The 16,516-nt window shown below is 43.7% G+C and overlaps 1 protein-coding gene across 1 annotated transcript in view; it reads right to left on the reverse strand.

Annotated features, from left to right (window-relative positions):
- TPRG1 (tumor protein p63 regulated 1) overlaps positions 1-16,516 on the reverse strand; it is a 192,184-nt gene that overhangs the window by 131,397 nt on the left and 44,271 nt on the right. Inside the window, exon 2 of the mRNA XM_082249330.1 lies at positions 7,095-7,289. Coding sequence (XP_082105456.1) covers positions 7,095-7,280 — 186 coding nt within the window. The 5' untranslated portion in view covers positions 7,281-7,289. The remainder of the gene's footprint in view (positions 1-7,094; positions 7,290-16,516) is intronic.

Here is a 16,516-nt window from a genome sequence, read left to right on the forward strand (position 1 = left end):
CCCAATTTTAATTTTAACCCACACTGATGCAGCGCATTTGTGTGATCCGAATCCAATGAACGTAAGGTGAATTGCATTGTTTTTGCATTGGTAGTGCGATAAGCAGTGCAGCCCAATGCTGCTGTTGTGAATGACCCCTGAATCTCAGAAGAAGTACTGTCTGAAATAATAAACACCCTATACTTATGAACTTCCCTTCTGGCTAAATAGAACCATATGACAGAAAAAAATCATGCAATTCAGTCACACAGCTGGTGATTTTTTTTATCTTTGTGGTGCTGTCCTGAAAATAAGTTCTAAAGACAGAAATGTTGGCAGCTAAGTACATTCAGACTCTAGGGAAAAAAAGAAAAGGTGAACATTTTTTATTTCTGGGAGAAACACTAGATTAGCAGGATTGTGTTATAACCTAATATTTAATGTCACACATTTACAGGGGACAAAACAGTAAGTGGACTGATCAATCAAAAACGATCATTTTCAAAGGCATAGTACACTGGAAATTTTAATTTCTACAAACATGTTCAGGAGCTATTAAAATCTTTAAGCAGTCATTAGGTGTGTGACATACCTGGCATGTGATATCCCTAGAGATGATGTAATTCAAACAAATGCTCTAAATCTGATCTTTGCACTGTGTGCTTACAACAGTCACGTGACAGAAAGTCATGAAACTAAAGTAATTGTACAAGCTGATTTTTTTTTTACAGTACCAAACATGTTACTGTGCAATGGTTTTGCAAATAGCAATAGTTGCCAATGGCTCCCGCTGCTGTTTCTGAGACCAATGGGGAAGGGAGAGAGATGCTGCTCTAATGCGCAGCCCTGGGTCAAGATTGAGCTCAGGTAAGTAAATTAAGGGGGGGGGGGGTATCTGCACACAGATAGTTTTTCACTTTAGTGCAGAGAATGCATTAAAGTGGTAGTAAACACAGCCTGATTTCTAATACCTACAGGTAAACTTATACTAAAGCTTACCTGTGGGCACTAGAGATATCTCCTAAACGTGCACAGTTTGGCAGATATTCACTATATCTGCAGGCAATGACTTCACTGGAACATGTGCACTGGGCTCTGAAAAAAACGGCATACTGAGTATGCGTGGGAGTGACATCATAGAAGCTCAGCCATTCAAACAGCCGTAGCCTGTGAACGCAGAAAGAAGACCGAGTTGAGGATGGAAGCCCCGGCAGCAGTGACAGGGCGCCACTAGAGGGCTTCATTTTAAGGGAAGTCTTTTATAATGTGTTAGTATGCAGTGTTTACTAGCACATTATAACAATAACTTGCAGGGGGATTTTTCTTTTTTTATTACACAAGACTTTACTGCCGCTTTAAAGAGGAAGTAAACCCTCCTCTGCAAGTTGTACCTATAAATAAGCCTATGATAAGGCTTACCTATAGGTACTGTAAATATCTCCTAAACATGCACCGTTTAGGAGATATTTACCTTACATGCAGCCAGTGACGTCACTGGTTCATGCGCTCTGAAGGAACGGCCGCTGGTAACGTTCCTTCAGAGTCTCGTGCCGTGACCATGGGCTCCCGCGCATGTGTGCGGGAGTGACGTCACCGCGGCTCCGGCCAATCAGATGGCCGGATGCCGCGATCCCGGAAGATGGGCGACTGAACATGTCGCCCGTCATAGAGGTAAGCGGGCGGCACGGCGGGGGCTCGTTCTTAGGTAAGTATTTCATAATGAGCTAGTAAGTGATGCATACTAGCTCATTATGTGTTTCTCTTTCAGGTTGTTAAAAAAAAAAAAAAAAAAATGTAAAATGAGTTTACAACCCCTTTAAGGTAAAAACCTTCAGCTTTTAGGACCACTTGTAGATTGCTCTGTGCATTATTGGTTCCTGAGCTAGTAAGCAAAGTCAGTAACAGTCTGATTCAATATCATATACAAGAAAAATGCATACTGCCTACATACACATAATTAAAAAAGGATAGTTAGTGTAGCAGGATATGACCTCTTATGAAATAGACAGGAACAAGTTAATAATGTCATTGCTAACTAAATATTTGCATAAAGAAGGCAGTATGTTTTATGTGTTCACAGGCCAAGCCTTATTCAAACAAAGGCATCCAACAAAATCTTTGGAGATTCTAGGGAACACAAATGTGCCAGAAACCATTGCTAGACTGCGTTTGTACCCGCGTTTAGCGGGCGTTTAGTGGCGTTTGCGTTTAGAACCGTTCCTAGAGGTCAAAAAAATTATTCCCCTATAAAATGGAAAACGCGAACGCTAAATGCGGGTCATCGCGTTCGGACGCATTTGTGCGTTTGAAACGCCGGGAAACACACGTTCGAACGCAAATAATTGCGTTCTAAAAAAAGTCCCTGAACGCAACTGCCTGCAAATGACTGTAAACGACCTGGTGTACATGGACAGATAAGATAAAATGTAGATGGGTTCAGGGGCTTCTGAAAAAAACGCCCAACTGCTCCTAAACGGCCATTTCCAGCGTCCTGTGTACATGGACCCTTAGAAGCTAATTATAGGGAGGATATACGCCATGGGTGTCCAACCTTTTGGCTTCTTTGGGCCACATTGAGTGTAGAGAAATTTTCTCGGGCTGCATATAAAATATATACTATAGTTAAGGTATATAAGTAATAAAACGCCGCCGTTCTCTTCCCGCGCTGCTGCGCCCCCCCCCCCCCCCACCAGCACTAATTAAAACACAACTAGTGGATTATCCCCTCCGAGGCAGCCTCTGCCTACAGTTAGTTGGAAGCCGCTGTGGCTGTGCCCCTGACTTGACTTCCTTCCTCCCCAGCAAAAAAAAATCATCAGGGGGCAGTGGCCCGCACTGCCTGCGATTCTGGGCCACATGCGGCCCCCGGGCCACAGGTTGGACATGCCTGATATACACATTTACATTGTGCTGTCCAATGTTCATCTATTTGTTTGCAATAACTTTTCCCATATTGTCTTCAATCATTTCTCCCACATGCATGCAGTGCAGATAACCATTTCACTTTGCATCTTTGTAATAAAGAAGGCACCACAAAGTAATTGATAGTTGCATAAATAAAATCAATGCAGCCCTGCTGGTCATATTTATTCTAAAAAACACAACTCTAAGTTATTGTACTTACTAGCCTTAGAATGTGTGCTGAGAGCTTGCATGAATTTGCCAGGGAGCTTAGATGGTCAGCTTCCCTTATTCAGGGAAAAAATTGATTGTGTACAGTGCAGTAAAATATGCTGTCGCCATTTAAATATGAGAAATAGCTAATATTTTGTTTTGTTTACATTATGTAAAGCTGATCACACAAGAGAGAATAGCTGGTGCACAGACAGCAATGAAAACCTAACAGGGGTTCCAACACCCGAACATTATAAGTTTGGTCTTTAGTTATACTTAGCACCAGGGCCTCCGAAAAAGGGGGTACCATCGGTCCGCCTGTACGGGGCCTGGGCAACAGAGGGAATTGGATGTGGGCAGGGGGCAGTTACTGTTCCCCTGTATGGAACTCCGTAAAGCAGCTGAAAGCCAGCTCCTACTTCTCTCCCTCCACCCGGCCTTTAACTGCTGCAGATAGATCCATACAGAGGATCAGTTCAAGAAACTAGCCCCACCGCCACAACGATCACCCTTCCTGTGAACTATCCTCTTCCCCTTGCATGCCCCCACCCCTATAGCACAGCTGGTTTTCCTCTTCTTCCTTCCACACATGGAGAGGTTTCATGATATGGGGATGGGACAATAAATATCACATAATTACTCACCCGTCCTTTCCTTAACGAAAACAATGAGTGATGCTTCAGTTTGTGAATGAACAGGAGCCTCTGTACAGTGCACTTTCTGTTCATTCTAGTGCAGCTGTGCCTGTAGAGAAAGGGGCTTAGAAATGGATATCCTCAGTCCCCTTCTCGCTCACTCAAAAATGACACATCAGGGGTATATTTGGAACCCTGATGTTTCAGGAAAGCCCCCCCCCTGCTGAGAGCCTGAGCCCGGAAGCTCCACGCCCCTCCACAGCCCAGTGCTCCGGTGAGCCAGCAGAGGCCAGAGAGGAGAGCTGGTGACTGACACTCGGTTCTCAGTGCAGAGGCGCCGGGGGAAAGATGCAGCATCGGACTGATGCTTCATCCACCTGGGTAAGTATGTATATGAACAAAAAAACAACTTCTCTTTTAAGGATGCATTCACGCCTGTGCATAACAAAACATCAAAAATGTTCATATTGCCTCATGTTTCGGAAACTTGCTGCATTAATGGGTCTCGCATTAATTATTAATGGCCCCCTAAGTGTTGGTAGCAGACCCACATTTTTTTGTGTGTTTGTGGCATGACAAAACACGTTAAAATGAACCAAACACACATTGAAAAACAACCTAACGCTCCAAGACCAAAAACATTTTGGAGCTACTTTGGGGTGCTGATGCATTGTGAATACAGGAATTCACCCACTCGGCAAAAACGCCATGCAGAGAATGCTTTGCATTTTCTAAATTGATGCAAAGTGTTCTCTGACTGGATGAGGTGAAAAGCATGATGTCACTGCTCCGCCTCATCTAATCAGAGAACAATTTGAATTAATTCAGAATGACTGACTAGAACCTGTGCCGAGTGGCCAACCTCCTGTGTTCACAATGCATCAGGCCAGCAGCTCAGCATGGGACCCAAACACAAGTGGAGATCACTGAATTGATTTCAAACTTACGAGGGCATCCACCAGGTATGGTGTATACAAAGTTACTTTGCTCAAAGCTGAACCAATGTAACTAAAAATGTACCATGTTTGGAATTCTTCTTTAAATGAGAAGAGTGGGATCCTAAAAAAATAAACATACAGTGGGTACGGAAAGTATTCAGACCCCCTTAAATTTTTCACTCTGTTATATTGCAGCCATTTGCTAAAATCATTTAAGTTCATTCTTCTTCCTCATGAATGTACACATAGCACCCCATACTGACAGAAAAACACAGAATTGTTGACATTGTTGCAGATTTATTAAAAAAGAAAAACTGAAATATCACATGGTCCTAAGTATTCAGACCCTTTGCTCAGTATTTAGTAGAAGCCCCCTTTTGATCTAATACAGCCAGGAGTCTTTTTGGGAAAGATGCAACAAGTCTTTCACACCTGGATTTGGGGATCCTCTGCCATTCCTCCTTGCAGATCTTCTCCAGTTCTGTCAGGTTGGATGGTAAACGTTGGTGGACAGCCATTTTTAGGTCTCTCCAGAGATGCTCAATTGGGTTTAAGTCAGGGCTCTGGCTGGGCCATTCAAGAACAGTCACGGAGTTGTTGTGAAGCCACTCCTTCGTTATTTTAGCTGTGTGCTTAGGGTCATTGTCTTGTTGGAAGGTAAACCTTCGGCCCAGTCTGAGGTCCAGAGCACTCTGGAGAAGGTTTTTGTCCAGGATATCCCTGTACTTGGCCGCATTCATCTTTCCCTTGGTTGCAACCAGTCGTCCTGTCCCTGCAGCTGAAAAACACCCCCACAGCATGATGCTGCCACCACCATGCTTCACTGTTGGGACTGTATTGGACAGGTGATGAGCAGTGCCTGGTTTTCTCCACACATACCGCTTAGAATTAAGGCCAAAAAGTTCTATTTTGGTCTCATCAGACCAGAGAATCTTATTTCTCACCATCTTGGAGTCCTTCAGGTGTTTTTTAGCAAACTCCATGCAGGCTTTCATGTGTCTTACACTGAGGAGAGGCTTCCGTCGGGCCACTCTGCCATAAAGCCCCGACTGGTGGAGGGCTGCAGTGATGGTTGACTTTCTACAACTTTCTCCCATCTCCTGACTGCATCTCTGGAGCTCAGCCACAGTGATCTTTGGGTTCTTCTTTACCTCTCTCACCAAGGCTCTTCTCCCCCGATAGCTCAGTTTGGCCGGACGGCCAGCTCTAGGAAGGGTTCCGGTCGTCCCAAACGTCTTTCATTTGAGGATTATGGAGGCCACTGTGCTCTTAGGAACCTTAAGTGCAGCAGAAATCTTTTTGTAACCTTGGCCAGATCTGTGCCTTGCCACAATTCTGTCTCTGAGCTCTTCAGGCAGTTCCTTTGACCTCATGATTCTCATTTGCTCTGACATGCATTGTGATCTGGAAGGTCTTATATAGACAGGTGTGTGGCTTTCCTAATCAAGTCCAATCAGTATAATCAAACACAGCTGGACTCAAATGAAGGTGTAGAACCATCTCAAGGATGATCAGAAGAAATGGAAAGCACCTGAGTTAAATATATGAGTGTCACAGCAAAGGGTCTGAATACTTAGGACCATGTGATATTTCAGTTTTTCTTTTTAATAAATCTGCAACAATGTCAACAATTCTGTGTTTTTCTGTCAGTATGGGGTGCTATGTGTACATTCATGAGGAAGAAGAATGAACTTAAATGATTTTAGCAAATGGCTGCAATATAACAAAGAGTGAAAAATTTAAGGGGGTCTGAATACTTTCCGTACCCACTGTACATACTCACCTCTCATACCGTTGCTGCAGCTATCTCCCACTGGCTCCAACACTGAGAACTGAGTGATTACATAGCCACTGATCACTTATTTCTTGGTCAACTCAGAGCTAAGAGCAGTGACTGTCAGTTACAGCTCTTTGTTCTTCCAATACAGCATGCACTGGAGTACCAGGCTGGGAAGGGGACGGGAATGGCTGGCTCAAGATCTCTGCGACATTACTGTCAGGATTCTTTAGCCTGCTTTCAGCTGATTCTGGGTCCCAGGGGTGCAAAACTAATTATTGGCCGGAATCCTTCCAGAGCCTGGAGAAGCTCTGTGAAGTCAGGTGACAGTGGGCTTTAGCCATGATACTGGGTCATGGTAGAGTACAAGTGCAGACCTGTGGACCAGAAGAGAATTGTGAGCAAAAAAGCTTTGGCCATACATAGTTTCAGTCTATGTGGCCTATTCTATATTTTACGCCATCATAGTTAAAACTGTAAAATGGATATTGGAATGTGAACGGTCACAAAGTAATTACAAGGGCTATATGATGATATCCCAATTTTAATTATCTACATTCTTGTAGGCCACATGTTACATCTAATGCCTGTCTACTCCCACCCCTTTTCCAAACATACATACATAGTGCATTATTTGAAAGTTTATTTTACCCGGGCAACAAAGAACTTTCTCAGAAGATACTGTTTGTTGGATTGATTAGCGTCTGCATTTTGTGGCTGCTCTTTTTCCGCTTGCCCCGGTTTTCTCCCTGCGTCCTGAGTGACATAAGGGGCAGAAGGCTCTTGCTTTCCCAATTCCACTGGCCGAAATTCATCACCTGCAGGAGCCTGTGCCATGGTTAAAACCTGAGGAGATACAAAAGATGTGTTCTTGACAATGATGCAGGACACTAGTAATACATTTAAAGGTAATTTGTAATAACATTTTGCAATAAAAACACCACAAGGGGGAAACAATAGTTACAGACAAATGGACATCAGATGGCAACAGTAATCAAAAGGGTTTTATTACAAAAAAAAAACAAGCATTTACATGTACAAGTCACCAGCATGTAGTGGAGAACCATGTAGGGCAAGGAGATGCAAAAGCCCTAGATCTGTGTCGTATTGCCTTTAAGTTCGTAAGATAGTTTGAAAAGAGGTACATTAGTAGTAAAGAAAGCCATTCTGCTAGGGAGTAAGGTGAAGTCCAGGAGGAAAACAGAGGTCTGGCAGAGCCAAAGCCACAACAGAACCAGAAGACAAGTTTCTGAGAGTCAACAGCTTGCATGACAAGTGGCTCACAGGACAACAGCTTAAGCACAGCTTAACACTGATTGAAGTAAGCAAGTCTAACTCAGTTGCAACTGTGAAGAGAAGACTTTGAGCTGCAGGTTTGACAGGTCAAGTGGCTATAAGAAAGCCATTGCTAAATTGGCAAAATAAGAAAAATAGGCTTGTCTGGGCCATGAAGAACCGCCACTGGACTACTGAAGATTGTAAGGTGGTTTCATGAACGCAAGAATAAAAATTTGAGATCTTCGGTTTATCAAGTAGGGTTTTTGAACGCCATCAAGTAGGTGAAAGGATGGTTTCTTAGTGTTTGACACCGACTGTCAAACATGGTGAAGGAAGTGTGATGGTCTGGGGCTTTTTGAAACCAGATTCGGCAATTTACACAGAGTGAGTGGCACCCTAAACAAAAACAATTACCACCGCATTTTGCAGCACCATACAATACTCTCTGAAATATGGCTAGGTGGTCAGGGGTTCATCCACAGCAAAATAATAACCCAAAATATACCTCCAGACTGTGTGAGAACCATTTTAGAAGGAAAGAACAAGATGGTAGGCTTGAAATCATGAAATGGCCAGCATAATCTCCAGACTTAAACATCATCGAGCTGGTATGAGATGAACTTGACAGAAAGGTTAAAGCAAAGGAACCTACAAGTGCAACACATCTGTGGGAACTTCTGTAACTTTCCGAAAAATATTTGATTTTCTTTGTAGAAAGAATGCCACTAATCTGCTGGACTATCCTATCTGCAAAAGGTGGCTACTTTGGGGGGGGGTCAAAAATTTAGATTACATTTTGATAAAGAAAATAATAACATTATTTCTTTTTTATGTCCAATTATCTATTTTTTCTATGCTTTATTTTTAGAGTACACTGAGACATTAAACTTCAATTTAACTTTTCAATAAAAACTGGAAAAGTGGGGTTTCTAAAGCTTTGACTGATAGGGGTTTATTTACTAAAGCTATAGAGTGCAAAACCAGACACACATCTGCAGAGAAACCTATCAGCTTCCAGGTTTTATTGCCAAAGCTTAAATAAACAAGCTGAGGTTAGATGGTGATTGGCTTCTCTGCAGAAGTGTGACTGATTTTGCCCTCTCTACCTTTAAGCCCCATATACACGTACTGATCGTCGGCCGAATGATCGGCCGTCTTTTGTCCAGGGCTGTCCTGTCTGTTGAAAACTGCAAAAGACTGCACACGAATTTTGTTGGCCAACAACAGCCGACTGCAGAAGTGATGTCATGTGATGGTTAACTTTCCGTGTGTTTTTTCTTCTCTGAGCATGCCCAGTCTTGCTAATCTGCTGTCTGTCGACCAAAATCTGTACTGACTGGCGAACAATCGGCCGTTCTGGTGACGGCCAACAAATATTTTAAAGTCTGCACGACAGATTCTGTTCGGCCGAAAATGCGCTGTCGGAAGCATCATACTAACAAGCCTACAATCGGCCGATCGGTCGGCGGCCGAATATTTACGGCCGACAATCGGTACGTGTGTACGGGGATTTAGTAAATAAATCCCATAGTGTCTCCTCAAATTCAGAACATTTACACTGATCATTTTGCAGGAAGATGGTTCTCCATCTTTCCTTTGTCTTGTTATACTTAAAGTATTTGGTGCAGCATATTACAATAATTTGAAATTCATTTAGTACTGCAGGATATCACAATGATTTGAAATTAATTTAGTTCTGCCAGAAGGAGAAAGAAGCTTTTCTAGACTGGTTGCGGCAAGTTTGATATTAGTCAACCCTAAATACCATAACAGATCAGCGTTGGTCCAAGCTTGCAATGTCAGTCTCCCAAATTTATGGTCTGTACTCAGGTACTAGCAGAAATAGAGCACATCTCACTTCAAAATATAACATAGCATGCAGGTTCCGATAAACACTGTCTTCTTCAACTCCAATGTAGAGTGAATGAAAATTGGAGTTAGACTTGCCGTTAACTCCTTTTCTGAAAGTCTTCCAAGACAGTCCATGAGACCTAGGGCTCCTCTTACCTGGACAGGAAACATGTTAACCCCACCAGATAAAAGGCTGTCCTCTAGGTCTCCCCTTCAGTATTTCTCGAGAACTGTAGGACGTCCTTGCAAAACGTATGCATAATACAAGACATCACCAGGTGGGAATCTGGCTGTCCTGGAATATTCTCAGAAAAGGAGTTAACAGTGAGTCCAACTCAGATTTCCTCAAGTCGTCTTCCAGAACAGCCCATGAGGCGATGAGCCAGTACTTACCAGCTCAAGGAGGGATCACTGCCTGGAGGACCTTTCAACCAAACGCCTGCCCCTGAGAAGAGAGGAGATCCAGGCAATAATGTTTAACAAAAGTCGAAAAATTAGACCAGGTGGCCGCCTTATATATTTGTCCGGTGAGGCTCCAGCCCTTTCAGCCCAGGATGCGGACAAGGCTCTTGTTGAATGCACATTGACAAATGGCAGAGAAACATTCAGAACTCTATAGGCTTAAGCACTTGTCTGCTTTATCCACCTGGCTATGGTGGCCTTAAAAGGTCCCATTACCCTTGTGTGTCCTTGAAAAAGTACAAATAAGGCATTCTATTTCCTAAAGTTTTTGGTAACCTCTAGGAAGGCAAGAAGAACCCTTCTGACATCCAAAAAACTAAAATCCCTCACTTTCTCATTTTTAGGAAAATTTTTGCTGACCCTGTGAGGTGAGGCAACTGCAACCAGGAATGTCATTTTTAGTGTGAGCAATTTCACTGACAAATCCCTCAGGGGCTGAAAGGTAACAATCACTAAAGCTTGAAGGACTAGAGACAGGTCCCAAGTAGGACATGCTCTGACAACCAACCATTAGTTTTGACCTGGCGATTGCCTTAAATAACCTCGTTATGACAGGATTTTCCAAAAGGGAATACTGGAGGAAAACACTAATGGCCGCAGCCTGATTCTTTCGAGTACTAAAGGGATATACCTTGTCGGCACCCTTGTGAAAAAATTCCAGAATAGACGGAACGTCACGAGTTAAATTTCTTCCAAATCTTGGGAGTATATAGCTCTTGTAACAGGCTTCTGGCAATTAACTAGGGTCTTGACAACTCTGTCTGAGAACCCCTGGGAGCTTAGCATCTGCTCTTCAGATACCAAGCTGTTAAGTTTAATGATGGCACCTGAGGATGAGCTACCAGAGTCTGAGACAACAGGTCCTATCTCATAGGGAGAGAGTCACTGGAGTTTTTGAGACCAGGGCCTGCAGGACTGAAAACCACAGCCTTTTTGGCCAAAAGGAGGCTGGTTCTTTCCAGAAGAAACTTTCGGAGTACTTCCAAGATTCGCCTGATAGGAGGGAAGGCGTAGCAGGGGCAAAATGACCAGGGATTCGCAAAAGCGTTGATCCCCAGAGACTGATCCCTTGGTTTCAGGAAAAAGAAACTGTTTTGGTGTTTATTTGGGTTGCAAAAAAGTCCACCTCTGGGAAAACCCACCTGCTGGCAATCTCTGCAAAAATTTCAGGGTTGAGGTACCAATTGCCCTGACACACCTGATAGTGGCTGAGGTAATCTCGCACAATACTTTGAGTCCCTTTTAGGTGAAGTGCTGAAATGGAGGCCAGATTCCCTTCGGCCCAAGATAAAATATTTTGGGCTGTGAATTGCAAAGTATGACTTCTCCTACCCCCCCTGTTTGTTGAGGTACGCTCTTGTTGCATTGTTCTCAGATTAAATCTGCAGATGGTGACCACTGACCTCTGCATGAAAAACCTCTAAGGCCCTTTGCACTGCCAGAAGCTCCCTTTGATATTATGATGCTCTTGCTTCCACTGGGGACCATTTTCCCTACGCTATCTCGCTCGCTATCTAGTTTGCATCTGTCATTATTCTCTGAGATACTGGAATGACCCATTCCAGTCCTTTGTTCAGGTGAAGTAGCGACATCCACGACCACAGAATTCGCTTTACTTTGGAGGGTATTTTTACCTTCAGGTCTAAAGAACTTGTAGACCGTCCCAGTTCCTTAGAAGGAACAACTGAAGAGGACGTTGGCTGAACCTCACCCAAGGCATAGCCAGAAAGCAAGAGATCATAAGGCCTACGGCTCTTGAGACATCTCTGAGAAAGACCCACTGGTTGGTTTGCAAAGATGCCATCATCTGAGTTGTTTTTAAAACTTTTTCCCCTGGAAGAAAATTTTTTTAATCCAGTGAGGAAATCTCATACCCAATATATGTCACTCTTTGAGAAGGATTCAGAGAAAACGTATCTTTGTTGATTTTCCAGCCTAGCGACTGGAGGAACTCCTGAACCGTCTGGAGATCCTTCTCTAGTTTCTGATCCTCTTCTACTAGGAGGTCATCCAGGTAGGGGATGATCATGATACATTTTTGTCCTAATGGGGCAAATGCCTGCCAGGACCTTTGAAACGAAGCGTGGGGCCAATGACAACCCGAAGGGCAGCGCTTGGAACTAAAAATGACAGATCTCCGATCCCAATTTTACTGGTAGTCGTAAAAAACTTTAGTATGCTGAGTAAATAAGAATGTGTGAGTAGGCATTCTTTAAGTCCAGCGTTGCCATAAAGCACCCCAAGTAAAGCATATTTCTTATGGAAAATACTGATTCCATGGAAAAGTGTTTATATTTGATCGAGTGATTTAGAGAACGAAGTTTAAATATCCAGCAATATTCCCCCGAGGACTTTTTTATCCCAAAGATATGGGAGTAAAAACCCCTGCCCTGATCTGCCCTTGGAACCGGGATAAGAATGTTTTGATCTATCAAGTCTGCTAACTGGAGACCCAAGGCAGTTGCTTTTACTCGATCTCTGGGCAGGCTGGTGACTAACAATCTCTCTGGCGGCTGGGAATGAATCAAATTCCAGTCTGTGCTTCCTGGTCACCGGATCCAAAAATGAAAGAGCTTGAAGTGATTGCCGTCCACTGTGGGAGGAAGGCCCTCAATCTTGCTCCCACTCTGCAACAGGGGTCATTGTAGTTTAGCGGGCTGTTGAGGAGGGTTTAACAAGACCCCCCCTATACCTCTGCCTTTGTGGCCTGTCCAATGCTTCTTGGGTCTGGTCTCCTCTTGCGGACTCTGCTGTCTGCCCCCCTGCCTTTGAAAACATTTTCAGGGAGTCTGGGCCAAAGAAATGGTCGCCTGTTAGGGGAAGACCTTAGAAATTAGAAGGGGAGTCTCCTGACCATGTCTTGAGCCAGAGACTTCTTCTGGCTGAATTGATCAAGGCAGAGGTCCTAGCTGCCATCCTGACGCAATCGGCCAGAAAATCTACTGCCCAGAAAAGAAGTGGGAAAGATTTAAAGATCTGATTCATTGCTGTCCCGGCAGAGAGGTGAGTCTGTATCTGTAATAGCCATAACTTAAGGTTTCTGGCTACACAAGTAGACGCTAATGCCGGTTTAAGACCGATAATGAATGCCCCCCAGGCCCTGCGCAAAAGGATATCACCTCTCTTATCCATAGGGTCTATAAGTGTACTCATGTCATCAAAGGCTAGATACATATTTTTGAAAATTTTTGAAAGAGGCGCATCCAACTTCGGATACTTGTTTCAAGGCTGTGCCATGTCCTCATCAAAAGGAAAACCTCCTTTTCAGGTTGCTGGAAAAAAATGGTTTCATCTCAGTATTCTCCCATTCTAATGTAATTGATTGTATCTAGAAGGGAGCTGTGCACAGAAAAAAACTGTCTTTCTTTTTATGCATTCCTTCATACAGAAGATCGTGTTTTGACAATTGCACCTTCTCCTCAATTTTAAGATTGACATAGACAGCTTTTAACAAATCATCAACATTTTCTAATGATAACTTGTACCTAGAGCCCCTGATGGATCCCTATCATCAGGCTCTTCCCCGATCCTGCTTCTTCCTGTGAGGAATCGGGAGACCTAGTCTTCTTTTCTGGATCCTCACTTTCCGAATCCTGCAGCGGAGCTCCAGCAAAAACTTCCACCCTTCCAGAGGCCTGACTCTGAGTGGGAGTCTGCATCTTGTCAATCAGGGTTTTGAAAGAACTAGAGGCAGAGGAAAGCTCATCTCTAACCAAAGTGAGCACCTTTTGAAAAGATACAGCTGGGTCATCTTTCACTAAGCTGTCTATGCATGTGCGGCAAACCACTTTACTCCATTGGGAGCTTAGCTTTGCCCCACAGACTGCACATTTCCTCTTGGGTGGTTGCGCCTGGACCTTGTCCTGAGCCTTGGCCTGCAATCAGAATACAAAAAGACCCAGTTTGAGAATCGGGCCACCCAGTTCTGCAAACACAACCATGTGCATCTGAGGGAAAAGGTGCCCCTTCACCAAGCCCCACAAAGCTTATGATGGGAGGAGAAAAAGCCCCTGTTCGCACCTTTAAGGAGACTGGAACCAGCCTCTCTGGGGCCTGCTTATGACTTTGTGACCGGAAATTATGCTATGCCACTTCCTCTGCGCCAGTGTGGAATTTAGGAACTCCTCCATTTCACCTTACAGGCCCGGGAATCGACAAATGCACTCTCCCCCCTCCTCCATCCCTGCTGCCGACGGGGATGCTGCCATCCCGTGATGTGGACCATCCAGCACAGCGGGACAGAGGCCATCCCTCCTGCTCACCCTGACATTATCAGCAGTATTGGCCCTCCCCAGGCACTGAGGACAGGAGATCAGCAGCCACCACCAACTCTGCAGGTATGAGGTTATCGCACTGGGCAGGAAAAGGCTGTAGATTATTCTCTACCAAGTCTCCATAGGACAGACCATGAGACCCAAAGAACCAGGTTCAAGGAACATGTTAACCTCCAGTCCGGAGGAAAAACTAATACTGAAGAGGAGGCCTAGAGGACTGCCTTTTATCTGGTGGGGTTAATGTGTTCCTGTCCTGGTAAGAGGAGCCCTAGGTCTTATGGGCTGTCCTGGCAGACGACTTGAAAAAACTGGCTTCGGCCCAAATCCCAGCCCATCAGTTACGCCCCTTTAACACGTTTCACCCACATTGGGCTTAATCATAGAACTCTAGGGGCGTGACTGAGGGGTGTGATTGATTGGTCACCCTTAGTTGTGCTTCGGGTGAATGCTGTAATAGTAAATAGCTAAAAGTGGAGGGTAGATGAGATACAATATTCCTCTTGGAATTACTGGAAAGTCTTCTAGTTTGAATAACATACAGGTGAGAGACATACCTAGCACCCATTGAACACTAAAATGTGGCACTGGAAACAAAGGCAAATTCAGAGAAAGGTATGATTAAACCATTATAGGTTATTGGGCATGTGAGACCAGATAACCTCGGGAAACATTTTGATTGTGCAAGAAAGGATACATTTATTTAACAACAAACCCTATTTTGTGGGAGAAAAAGGCTATTTCCAAAGGCATGCAGGCATTGTCCTTTTTAGGGAACAACCAGTCTTATATTTTAACCAGCTGTGTTAGTAAATAATAGATTCAAAGAATTTGGAAATGCAAATCTCCAATGAGACCCAGGTTGTTTGCCCATTCCACAGAAAGGAGATGGCGTTAATAGTTCTGATAAAGTGCATGGTTAGCAGACAATGGGTATTGGTGAAAATATATACAAAAGTTTAGAGAAGGAGATCATTTTTAAGAGACTGTATTTGCCCATATATCTAGGGGAGGGTCGCCCAGGATACATACTTACCAAATACATTGCTTACCAAATTTTACACAGATCTGATGCCAATGTACTGCGCCACACAGAACCCACCTATTACATTGCACTTCTGCTGTTTGTTGATATAGTTAAGGACTTATTTCTATTGCCCACATTCTATATTTATCTGTATTATATCAATCATACTTTGAAATCGGTGTGTCATTTTCAGAAGCAGAGTGACAAACCCAGCATGATACACAGATGCAGCGCCTTGAAAAAGTATTCACCCCCTTGACTTTTTACCTATTTTGCTATATTACATCCTTAAGTTCAATGTTTTGTAAGTCTGAATTTTATGTGATGGAGGAGAAAATAATAGCCTAGCTTGGTAAAGTGAAATGAGAAAAATATATACATAAAACTATTTTTTAGAAATAGAAAACAGAAAATTGGCATGTGCATGTGTATTCACCCCCTTTGGTTTGAAGCCCATAAAAAGCTCTGGTGCAACCAATTACCTTCAGAAGTCACATAATTAGTGAAATGATGTCCACCTGTGTGCAATCTAAAGCCCCGTACACACGTACGGATCGTCGTCATACAAATGTTCTCTTTTCTCCCCGGGATGTCGGTGTCTGTTGAAAAGTGCAAAGACAGCACAAGAATTTTGTCCGCAGACTTCAGCTGACTGCAGAAGTGATGTCATGTAATGGTTAACTTTCCCTGTGTTTTTTTATTTTCTGAGCATGCCCAGTCTTGCAAATCTGCGGTCTGTCGGCTGATTTCTGTACTGACAGGCGAACAATCGTCCGTTCTGGTGTCCGCAGACAAAAATTTTCATGTTTGCAAGAAAGACTCTTGTCCGCGGATTGTGTGCAGACATCTGTCGGAGGCACCATACTAACACGCGTACAATCGGCAGATCTTTCGTCCGCCGACGTTTGTATGACGACGATCCGTACGTGTGTACGGGGCTTAAGTGTCACATGATCTGTCATTACATATACACCTTTTTTAAAAGGCCCCAGAGGCTGCAACACCTAAGCAATAAGCATCACTAAACAAACACTGCCATGAAGACCAAACAAGTAAGGGACAATGTTGTTGAGAAGTCAGGGTTAGGTTATAAAATAAATATCCAAATCTTTGATGATCCCCAGGAGCACCAGCAAATCTATCATAACTAAATGGAAAGAACAACAGCAAACCTGCCAAGAGAC

The sequence above is a fragment of the Pelophylax lessonae genome (assembly GCF_965119305.1).
Source record: "Pelophylax lessonae genome assembly, chromosome: 3".
Lineage (NCBI taxonomy): Eukaryota > Metazoa > Chordata > Amphibia > Anura > Ranidae > Pelophylax > Pelophylax lessonae.